At 41.9% G+C, this 12,568-nt stretch overlaps 1 protein-coding gene across 1 annotated transcript in view; it reads left to right on the forward strand.

Moving 5' to 3' along the window:
* GFRA1 (GDNF family receptor alpha 1) overlaps positions 1–12,568 on the forward strand; it is a 190,883-nt gene that overhangs the window by 114,309 nt on the left and 64,006 nt on the right. Inside the window, exon 4 of the mRNA XM_053389100.1 lies at positions 4,443–4,782. Within this exon, the coding sequence (XP_053245075.1) occupies positions 4,443–4,782 (340 nt within the window). The remainder of the gene's footprint in view (positions 1–4,442; positions 4,783–12,568) is intronic.

Genomic DNA, 12,568 nt, shown 5'->3' on the forward strand with positions numbered 1-12,568 from the left:
AAACAGTTCTGGATGTGACTAATACACAGTGGTACAGAAGGCAATGTCTTTTTACAACCCTGCTTTGAAGCAAGATGTGACTTAAACAGCACACAGCTAAAGCGCTTACTGTTCTGTGCTTTCCCCTTTGTGTTTAAATGCACTTATTTGTAGAGTCCCATTTGAGTGTTTTAGTCACCCATGGGATTATCACTGTGTGAGGGACAGTAGGGACAATGGCATTAGCTCCATCCCCTCCATTGCCCTCCCAATTGCTTTCCATATGTTATAAGCAAATGTCTGCAGTCTGGAACCTTGCTCTACTTGGCTAGGTTCCTTGTATGATGTAGAACCTTGGAGAGCCCCCTCCTCACTTCAGAAGTTAATCTTTCAGGTAGCTGAAGGTGACAGTGATAAAGGAGAGAGCTGCCATGCTCATACCTGCTCTCCCTTATAGCCTGGGGGAATGGATTGCCTAAATTGTGCTCATGTAATATTAGCATGCCCACAATCAATAGACTTGAGTACTTGAGTACTCTGCACGTGTGCTAATGCAACCTTTGCCAACCAGGTGCCCTCTGGATGTTTTGGACACATCAGCCTTCAGCAAGCATGTGCTGGTTGTGGCTGATGGCGGTTGTAGTCCAAAATGGCTGGAGGGCACTCGGTTGGTGAGGGCTGCACTAATGAACATTGCATGCTGATGATCCAGTGGCTGTAGTAAATGTAGTTATAAATGATGGGATGTGCATCATGTATGTAAAACAGAAACAGCCACAAGTTGCTCCCCTGCTTACCCCTCCCCTCCCACTGTCATTTCCTCTGTGTGTCAGATTTTAGATAGTAAGCTAATTCAGGTCAAGGACCTGTCGTTTTAGTACCCTGTAAAGCACCATGTACTCTGGGTGTGATATATAAATAAATAATAATGTTTTGATGAGGTGTTTGCTTATATACTGCATCCTCCGCAAATCAGCCCCTGAAGTCCCTGTGGCGACAGTGGCAATTATTCCTTCATAAATGTGCTTGGGAGAGAGACTTTAAGCATAGTAGTTGGCTTGGTTATGTGCTAAGTCAATGGTAGAACTGGGAGACGTTTGCCAGAACAAGTGGCCACACTGTATTTTCTAAATTAAATTAATTAATGAGGTTTAGTCAAAGTCTTGTTTTTCTTGTTTTTCTTGCTAAATCACCCATAAATCCTCACCACTGCCTGGTTCCACATAGCTTGTGGATTGAGAGTGGATTTCTCTGCCGGATGCATAAAGAAAGTTATTCTGATACATAATTCCCTCTGGTTTAGTGTTGAAATCATATAGTGTAGTAACATAAGAGATAGCTGCCCAAGCCTGTATCAGTTGTCTTTGTGTGGTTTTGCTAAGCAGTTTTGCTATTACAGCTTTGCAACACCACCTCTCCCGTGAGTTTCTTACACTTCCTTTCTGAGAAATGGAAAGGGAGTTCTCTAGTACATTTCCACAAGCAGAAGCATCACACCCTGTGGCTACATAGCAGGGAAAACAACAACTCATCAGCTCCTTTGTACTAGCTTGGACACTGGAGATAACTCCTCCCAGTGGGGCTGGAAAGGTGGACTTGTGTGCTCATCTTTCCTTCTGTGCGATCAGGATGTAGAATATGGGACATGGGGGAGAAAGGAGTTTCATTTTTAAAAATGAAACTTGGATACAAGCCATAGTTGCAATCTCTGAAATATTCATAATGGTTTATTTTGGAGATAGAATCTGAAAGGCTGCTTCAGGCTGCTTCACTTATTGGGATACCAGTATTATTAGGATACTTCCATATGATCTAGAAGGGCCTTCCCCAACAAGGTACCCTCTACAAGTTTCTACAAGCTCCCATCAACCTCAGCCAGCATGGCCAGTGGTTACGTATGATGGGAGTTGTAGCCTTTGGGGAAGGCTGATCTACAACAACAAGCAGTGATCTCTAGGATGTCAGAGTCAAACTACACATTACGTCATTTACATGGTTTGCCCCTATGTGCATTTGTTCAAATGTACAATTTGTTCATGTGTACAAATGCAAGAAATCCTAAGCCTAGCTATAAAAGAAATCTAAACATATAAATAGTTGGATATCCATAGTTAGGCTTTGTACTCCATCTTAATTCTGTGTTAAACATATCATTGTGGTTTATAAAACAAGCCGATACATATTTCTGGGAAACAACTCCCACTGTGTTCAGAGGGATGATCCCATTCCCTAGTAAGTGTGTTTAGGATTGCAGACTTAACATTTATGACCCAAAATTACACAAACCACAATCCAGCAAGGGCGAAGTACTTTGAAGTCCCATTGATTTTTAGGGGAAGGTGAAATAAATTTCTTCACATTCCCTTTGAAATTGATGAGATTTCAAAGTGCTTGACTTTGCCTGGATTGTACCCACTTAATTAGATATAAGATGTTCTTGTCCTACCAATATTAAGATCAGCCAGATTCGAAGGAAATAGTTTTGTGCTGATCATAAATGTGCTAACTCTTTAACAAATTAACAGCCCTCTCTGTGAATCCTCATAAGGTTGTATCTGAAGTCAGAATAACAGGTGTAACTGGGGAAGATGCATAGATTTTCATAAACATTGAGCCTGAACATCTGCTTCTGTGAAAAATTCATCTCATTTATGAAGAAAATAGGATATAAATCACCTAATAACCGTCAAGAATGTCCTCAAAGTATTCTGCAGGCATGTTCCAAGTTGAAGTTAATGCGACTTGCATCTGCAAACTGCTTTAAAAATTAAGGGGTGTGACTGTTCTGAACGTTAAATACTTTCATGTTTTATATAATTCCAGTTGCTGCTAATCATAAATTTGCATGTCGCAAAACATAGGCACTCTAAAGGGATCTCAATACGTGCAGTAATGCTTTTCTAATCTGTGGTTTGTGGGTAGAATAAGGAGATATTTATATATTGTGGGTTGTATCCAGTATCCCATTTACACAACGAACTTCCCATTCCTCTGCTTGTGTGCTCCATGTCTCCCCTTAAATCTGCTCTGGAGGGTTGGGGGAACCCCAGAACTGTTTTGCCAGCATATTGGGGGGGGGGGGAGATGTAATCGTCGTTATTTTTGCCTTGACAGAGGTTCTGAAGTTATAATCTGTTGCCCAGCAAGAGCTGGAGGGTCACAGGTTGGCTTCCCTGCTTTAGGATTTTTTTAAAAACCCATGAAAAGTGTGAGATATTATTTGCACCCAGTAATCTCTCATTTTGTTTGTTGTTGTTATTTTTGAACTTTGCAACTTTACGTAAATATATATTAAAAAGAAAGGGCAACATAAAACTTGACTCTGGGTTACACTAACTAGGCTGTCTTTGTGGGACACAAGAGACTGGTGTGATGGGTAACAACAATGTGTATGTCTTTGTCTCCTCTAATCCTTTGGAGACGCTCAGGTCTCAGTGCCGCTGAGGAAGACTAGCAAGGTGATGAGTAACTGAGACCCAGTCTAGGTGTCACCTCCCCTCTCTATTTCATTCTTTTCTGCAGTCTACTATGGTGGGCCCTGAGCTGATGGTAGTTTAAGAATGTAATCTCTGTTTTGATATGTGACAACTCAGAACCCATTATCCAGTAGATTCTTGGTAACTGCTTATTGAAGGCAGCCTAGTTTAAGGCATCCTGCATAGCATTTGCCTTCCAGAAACAAATAGGCATGTAATTACTCTGTAATCACATAGTAATTAGTGTCTACTATGCCTATATTGCATAATTATATGCCCTGCAAATTACATGGAAATTATACTTGGATTTAGTATGCATTTCTGCATACTGTGTTGTAGACAAAATAAACTTGAGGTTTAATATATAATTATAACTGCAGTAATGTTGAAATCCTGTAGAATGTTGTAGCTATATTTTGCCAGTTACAGGTTTTTACTATGGCATGGGGACTGCCATCCTCAAAGTCCTGTGGTCACACTGCCAGCGACTAGAAGTAGCAGTACATGGCCTAGTGGTAGAGGTGATCATGCATCTAGAACATGAAATGTGAACCAGGACATATATGAGTAACCCACCCACATGGTCCATGTTCACAAAATCATCCCGCTCTCTCTCTTTTTTGGGGGGGGGTGGAGCTGGAAGCATCGTTCAAGGGGATACACCTAAGTAGGGATTTATGTAGATCCTAGTTTTCATTGAAGTACATTGGGCAGCTGCATGTGAGCTTAGGGCTGCACATTGCTGCATATATCACCTACCCTCATCTCCATTTGTTAGCTCACCTTGGTGGCTTGAGGATCACAGCTATGAACTTGCATGTAACTCTGAAATCCTACTGCCTATCTTTTATTTTATTTGTTTATGATCAGCTCTGGTGCCAGAAGTTTCTTGAGCTGACAAATGTCCTTGATATCTCAATAATACAAATCTTGAAGCAACTCTATAATCCTGTTTCTCTCCTCCCTCCCTTCTTTTTATATGTATAGTGGAGCCTGCCATATCAAAGGGGAACAACTGTTTGGATGCAGCAAAAGCTTGTAACCTCAACGATACCTGCAAGAAATACCGATCAGCTTATATAACCCCCTGTACCAGCAGTGTGTCTAATGAAATCTGCAATAAGCGGAAGTGTCATAAGGCCCTGAGGCAATTTTTCGACAAAGTCCCCCCGAAGCACAGTTATGGGATGCTCTTCTGCTCCTGCCGAGACGTTGCATGTACAGAGAGGAGACGGCAGACTATTGTCCCTGCGTGCTCATATGAGGACAGGGAGAAACCGAACTGCCTGAATTTACAAGATACTTGCAAGACGAATTACATCTGCAGGTAAGATAGCACATGGCAGTAGAGTGATTAATGAGGTAGCAGAAGGAACCTTTGGTGATGCTGAAATTGCAAAGGCTGGCAAGTAGTATTTTCGCCAGGGAACAGGACAATCAGGATGGAAAACCTGACATCTTTAACAGAATAATAACATCTCGTTAAGTCTACACATTTTAAAAATACCTGGTTTCCCTTGGAGAAACCTAGGAAATGTACGAACTTTTTCTAGGCAGAGTTCTGCAGGTAATATTTTCTTGGCAAATAATCATGAGTGAACACTTAATTAAAACATATTTGAAAGGTTGAAAGAATAATTTGATAGAATTGTGAATAGTTTCTGGAACAATTTGCAGTTTCTTGTGGACTAACCCCTCTGTTTGGACTCTGACTTGCTCACAGCCCTGATAACAGGGCCAAGGAGGAAGGGTATTTAGCAGGTTGAAAGGGGAAAGAGATTCCTTTCAACGACATTATGGAAATGACTTACTAAGCATCAGTTTGAGCTATTTTACAACAGATGTGGGAAATCTGTATTGCTGAACTAAACCTCCCATCATCCGTGATGGGAAGCCATGCAGGCTGGGGCAAATGGGAGTTGAAATCTGTCTAGGACAGTGGTTTTCAACCAGTGTGTTGTGCACCCTGAGGTGCCTTGAATGATGGTCAGGGGTGTCATGGGCAGCATTGGCCTCTGTCACTCTTCCCTCCCTCCTCTGATATCCTCTTGTGTGTCTGCCTCCCAAAGGCTTGCACAGCTGTTTATTGCAGCAGCGCTGGCTATAAGCTCCATAGGTGAATGGTGCCTCTGGGAGACACCTCTCTTAGGGCGGGAAGGAGGCAGCTCAGAGACCAGAGACAGCAGCAGCAGCTGCCTGGAGAGAGGAGTCTGAGGGAACACTCCACAAGGGAGGATGTTCGAAAAAGGGTAAGAGGCTGCCAGCTCTGCAGGCAAATAGAAACATAACTGGGCTCCTGAGCCCCACAGGGGTGCTGCAGAAAGAATGTAGTTGGTTAAGGGAACCGTGGACTCAAAAAAGTTGAAAACCTCTGGTCTAGGAAATCATGTTGTTGCAGTAGATGAGCTCATGAGAAACCCCTAAGCTCCAAGATTCCTATTTCTATTACTACCAGCCTTTTCTTTCTGCAGTCTCTGTGCTATGCAACACCTCTCCACCCCTATGTTAAAGTATCTATACTCAAGTTGCAGTAGAGCCCTCATCTGTCTCATGCATTTATTACTAGCTCTGCTGGCAGGACTCATTAGTTGAATCTGCCCGGAGAGAACAGGCTAGTTTATGCTTGAAGTACAATGTTTTGCGAATTGCCTCCTGTGACCTTCCCAACAACTTTTTCCATAATCCGTCCTTAGCACTAGATAGCATTCCCTTGATATGTAGATCACATGAAAGGCCTGCACTTCCCTATGTATATTTCTGCTAAATTCCACAGTCCTGGAATAAAATACAGCTTCAACTTATAGGCCTTCTGTTCCTTCTCTTTTGCTCCTTTTTCCTATCTGAATGGTAGCATTTTCACTCCGATATCTGTTGCATTGTTCCATGCTTGTGGGAAATTGGAAAGGGAATGGTTAACGAAAATTGTCCTCATGTTTGAATGTGCAGCATGAATATTTCCTTTAAGTGCCATCATTACTTCTTGCGCTGTCTTCATTCATTTCAGCGTCCAAGTTGCTTAATGCTATTTCATTTTCTCACTTTTCACTCATCTTTCCTGACTTTACGCCTTTCGTTCTCCATCATTGCACAACCCGGCTTCCTGGTCAGAAAAATGTTATTACTATTTTTGAAAGCGACAGGAGTATGAAAATGGATTTCTTCACAGATTACCGAATGCAGTTCTCTTTCCATTCAAAAATGCTGTTCAGTGGGTTTTACCTCTGAGAGCCTATCTATTTGGGGTAATTGTCTGAGAGCTAGTTCACACTGGCAATTCACCCACTTGATTGCTGTAGTGCTAAGTGATGGCTTGCATGTGTGAATGAGCCATCTTAGGTTTAATACCACCAATGTAATTTTAGTATTGATCAATAGCGCCACATTTTTCTATGAGGCTAATTTAAGAATGGGCAGGTAGACTCACTCATAATGGCTTGGGAGTTTCTGAACTGAGAGAGCTTGTCTTCCATTTCCAGTGTTCTCCATCCCTAGTGCTAATTTTGACATTCTGTCTATCTCTTTAAAACAGAGGTGAGGCCCTTGGCATAATTTAAAGTTACCCTTAATATCATTTCATGGAAAGGAGGGAGAAAATTAAGCAGGGGGCAGCAGAGAGAAGATATCAGGGAGAGAAGCTACATCCACTCCATACCTTTAAAACACTATTATACCACTAACATTTATGGCTTCCAGCAAAGAATCCTGGAAACTGTGGTTTGTTAAGAGTGCAGAGAGTTCTTAGGGAACCTCTCACAGAGCTAAAATTTCTGGAGGGGTTTAATGATCAATCCCTTTCCCCAGGGAATTCTGGGAATTGTAGCTCTGTGAGCTGAAGAAGGGTTTCCCAATGGCCCTCAGCACTCATAACTATAGTTCCCAGAATTCCTTTGGGGAGAAGCCATGACTGTTAAAGTGGTATAATATGAATGGTAGGATATGATCAGATAGAGAAAAGGTGGCTAAACCCACTTTTGACTCTAGTACCCATTTCTGGCTCTGATCTGCCCACTGCTAGTATGTGGCTCCTGCCGGCATATGGACCTTTGAGAGACAAAAGGATGCACAGCCCACCTTTAGGGGCTTGACACATGCTCCCACTGCTCCAACAGAACCGTTTCTCATCTTTCTTTTCTGTTTTCTGCAACAGCCTAGAAATACTTGCAACTTACAGCACATGGGTAAATGTGCCACAGGAGCACCTGGGAGTCAAAAGTGCATAACTGTATACTCTGTTGTTTTTTCTGGCCCTGTCAGGGGAAGTTTCCTTTGGACAGCTGGAAAATCCTAGTTGCATAGCATGGAAAGGGACAAGATCTGCAGCACTAGAGGCCTTTTATGTAATGGCCTAGCCTAGGCCTTAACCTGCCAACCTTGCAGTTCGAAAGCACGTCAAAGTACAAGTAGATAAATAGGTACCGCTCCGGCGGGAAGGTAAACGGCATTTCTGTGCACTGCTCTGGTTCGCCAGAAGCGGCTTAGTCATGCTGGCCACATGACCTGGAAGCTGTACGCCGGCTCTCTAGGCCAATAAAGCGAGATGAGCGCCACAACCCCAGAGTCGTTCCCTTTACCGTTACCTTTTTACCACTAGTGCTCTTTCGGAGAAGATGGGACCCAACTGTTAGAACCCAACAGGGCCCAGTCCTGTGAATGGCTTGTGGGATCCAGACTATTACTGGATTGAAAATCAAATTAAGGTACATAATCCAGCAAGTGTAGCTTCTGCATGGATGCTCTTCATATCAATGCAACTTGCATGGAAGTGCATTTGATTTATTTACACCAAAGAAGGCAGCATGCCTGAGCGTGAAACTAGATGTTGTACCCAACATGGAGCTGCTCTCTCTTAAATTTTAGGCACATTCACTTTACTTCCCCTGCCAGGAGTAAACAATGATTTGGGAGAAAGGGTATATATATTCTCTCTGACCTTCTAGTATTGTGATTTGCAATAACCTCCAAAACTCCTGAAGAGACCTGATGCTCTTGGCCAGCCTTTGCCAGCCTGGTGTCTTCCAGACATTTTGAACTGCACCTCCCATCACCCTCAGCCAATGCAGCTGATGATGAGACTCATAGTCCAAAATCTCTGGAGGACACCAGGTTGGTTAAAAACTGCTCATAACTTTCCCTTACAACCTTCTTTTAACCAGCCCCTAATAATGTGCAGTGAGGACAGAGAAATGCCCAGTAAGTTTGCCTAAATGTTACAAGAAGATCAGAGTGGCCATGAACAAAAGGCTGGTGTTTTTGGAACATCAGTCCCACCCTCATCAGTAGGAATATGTTTTGATTAAAGAAGCCATTGGTCCTCTGAATATTCTTCTTTATCCCTTTTCATTGTGGTTCTCATAGCCATATCAGGTTTCATCAGATACATTTGCTGATGTTTCCCACTCTCTGCAAGAAAGCTGAAGTGAACCTTTCCATGTCCCCATGTCCCAGTATTGTCATACTGTTTGTTTAGCAGTTGCAGGCTAAACAAGCACAATTATATGCAGTGCCCTCTAGACACTTCTTTTGAACAGTGAGAGTTTTGTTTAATTTTGTTTTCAAATTGGAAGGAATAAATCAACTGAACAACACTTAAAAACATGTCTGGTAGCTACCAGGATCCCTGGTCTTTTGGGAAGATCATTATCCATTTACATCACACATATTAAAACAATAAACAGAGCAGTTTGCACCTGGGATATATAGAAGTCCATTTCTAAGGTCTTGGAGTACTTACTGAGGCTTTCCATGTACTCTCAGTGTCCATTAAGGCAAAATGGACTTGCAAATGCTGACATGCAGACTGTCTACTATCTTTCTCTTCTTTAGCTGTCGACTGACACTCCTTCCTTAGGTGTGTTTGTGTATAGATAGATAGACGTTCCTAATGTATTTTACAAAGAGTGGTTATAAAGTGTAGTATTACTCAGAGTAGACTCATTTAAATTAATGAACATGACTAAGTTAGGTCCATTGAATACAGTAGGTTTAACCATGAGTAACACATAGTTAAATACCACCCAGTGGAAGTACTTTCAGTACTACAAGTACTATGGAAGCACAACTGGCTTTGTAGGGCATCTCACTTTCATTCATAAGTGTACTTTTATTATCTAAAAAAATAGAGATGTGGCTGAATCAGCTGCAATCCCAAGTTCCTGATGGGGAACCCAATCTTGCAGCTCATCTCTACAGAAAGCAGGCTTGAACTCACCACCCATCACCAGTTGTTGGATTGAAAGTGTTGTGCAAGAGACTCTGACATGTGGACAACACAGTGCACCTGTCAAGCATCTGACTGTCATAATGATGCTAGTGATTGACAGGTGGGTTGTCCCACCCACCTGTCAAAGTTGGCCTGTTGAGGTGGGGAAAGATAGTGATCTGGCCGGCTGGGCCAAAAGGGTTCTGTACCCCTGTTTTACTTGGTGCACAATGTCTGCAGTCTCTAAGCCAGGCAAGTACTCACGATGTCTGATCCAAACCCATCTCTCAATAAGCATAATGACCAACTCTCTCACTACCAAAACCCTTTCAAATACGGTATATATTGGATGCAAGAGTATATGGGTTTCTTCTAATAAACCATTGGCTCTTCATCAACACACAAAAATCTTCCTTCTCCAGGACAGCATGGAGAGCTGACAGCATAGGAGTGGAACTCCTCTACGATGTACATTTTGTGTACATACCTCTATTAGCTTTTCAGGTTACCTACCTTGGACTCAATGGGAAATACATGTTCCCTAAGAGCCAGGAATTCATTATACTGCTAACACACAAACACACACACCTGCCTAGAACAGGCACATAGTGATACGTTCCTCTTCCTTCCACAATCCTGTTTCCTTTCATATCCTGTAGGTTGTGAGTCTTCGGACAGGTACAATCTTATATTTTAATCTCTATGCAGTGCTTAGGAAATGTTAGGTATTTTATAAGTGTTTAATAACAAAAGTAATAATAATTCAAAGTGCATATTCACTGAATAACCCCCCCTAACCCTGGTGGTTTCCTAGCCTCATTACCACTTTGTCTTTAATCCAAAAGCTGCATTCATTCTTTTAAAAAGTTATGAGATCAAGTGTAGTTTGTTTTTAAGTTTACTGTATTGGGAGACAGGAGGAATGGTCTCCTTGCCTGCCCTCTTGCTGTTGCTTAATCTGCCCTGCTGGGTCTCCTTTGTTCTCACATATCTCTGGCACCCTAGCAAAGTACCCTTAAACCTAGCCTTAGGGTTTCTAGGAATGAGTTATTCCACAGAATTCCAGCCAGCAAGCCTAGCACGAATTGGTTTTATCGTATATCTTTATATTTTGATGAAGATGGAAATAAATGTGCCAAACTTATCTTCCAGTTGCAGCCCTTGGTGTCTTGAGGCTTGAGTTTGGATTCACTGGGGGAAAAGTTTTGCTACTTGCTTGCTTAGTTTCTATATATTAGTCTTACTTTATACACCCTCCTAAATTATTGATGTGTTTAAATAAAATTACAAATGGAATGTATACCTAATTGTTTTTAAAGAAGCCAGGCAAGGCTAGGGGGTTCAGTATTAATCCATTCATACAATGTAATAAAGATTTGGGGAGAATAGGGAATACAGCAGAGCAGAACAACTCAATATCTCTTAAAATAAAAATGTAATTAAAGCATATTCACATCTTGTCCTTTGCAGCTGCTGTATAGATAATGGTCAAAGGAAACAGCTTGGCTGCTGTTGGGGTAGAAGTAGCCAAAAAAAGATATTTCTTTCTTGGCTTGCTTCAGAATCCAGATGTGTTTTTGTACTTAAATAAATAAAACATAGTTCTTAAATAGGAGTCTCTGCAGGTAGCACCATTAAGGACGTTTTATGTCACATATGCCAGCTCCACGCACCCCTACTGAATACCCACCAAAATTTAATACAACGAAGCAACTTTCAGAGCACAGAATTTAAATAGCATTTTAAAATATATATATATTCACTGTGTTTTGTGGAGCTATTTCAAGGATCTTATGCAAATTCTCTTTGTATATTCATTGGCGTGGGTCTCCTTTAGACACAAAGAGCAAACAGGTGCACAATCTGCATGTGAAAATCTTCTCTGAAAAGCACAAAGGAGAGCTATATCCGAAGTGAACAGGAGACAGTTTGCTCCCATATGTATGCGATATGAAATAGTAAACATTGATTTTAATACCAGTTCCTTCATGTTTTGAAAATGCACAAGCATTTCCAGTAGACAGCGGTCTGCAAAATATATCACGTAGCATCCTCTGTAACTATAGGATTGGCTAGCTATGCAGAGCGTATTATGTGTCCCAGTCAGGAGCCCTATGGATGTGATCTGTTCCCAGAGCTTCCATGCAAGGGAGTTTTTGCAGTGCTGTAGAGAACTCTGTACACAAAGAGATTCCTATCCATTATGCAAATGCATAAGCTTGTTTATGCACCGTGGTTCATATGCTTACAAGGCATTATCTAGCAAACCGCACAGCATTGTCTCATAGTTGAAGGAAGACGAAACAAAAAACACCCCCCCTCCCCCATGACTGAGATTCATTTCACAGCCAGTAACATTTAAAGTTCTGGTGTACTTGCAGTGGTCACCACATTTGGGGGGCTACCCCCTAATACTGTTCCAGAAGCAACAATTAGTGTGGAATATAGCAGCTAGGTTTTTGAGATAGACCTATAACACTGTCATTAAAGGCATTGCACTAATTGCTGATATGACACCCGAGCAAGTTGAAGGGTTTAGTATAAGTCTCTAAACAACTTTGAACCAGGCTACCTTCTCCCTGCCTGGTCACCAAGATCACCAAGAAAGGCCCTCCTGGTTGTTCCACAGCCTTCATTCATCCATATGGAGATATCTAGGGAAAGGGCCTTCTCTGGGGCGCACACTCTTAGCTGAAATAAGGTAATACACCAATACTGGTGAATCTTCAGTGCATACTGAAAACATTTCTTTCCATGCATAAAAGCATAACCTGCACTGTGCTTCTACAAGCAAAGGAACCTATTGGGAATCGCATAGGAATCACATATTGAGTCAGTCTGGCTGGTAGATCGAATGCTGGTTTGAAGTTGGGTTCACATCCAAGTCTCTCATTGATCTGATTTTAAGCTCTGT

The sequence above is a fragment of the Podarcis raffonei genome, chromosome 5 (assembly GCF_027172205.1).
Source record: "Podarcis raffonei isolate rPodRaf1 chromosome 5, rPodRaf1.pri, whole genome shotgun sequence".
NCBI classification, from domain to species: domain Eukaryota; kingdom Metazoa; phylum Chordata; class Lepidosauria; order Squamata; family Lacertidae; genus Podarcis; species Podarcis raffonei.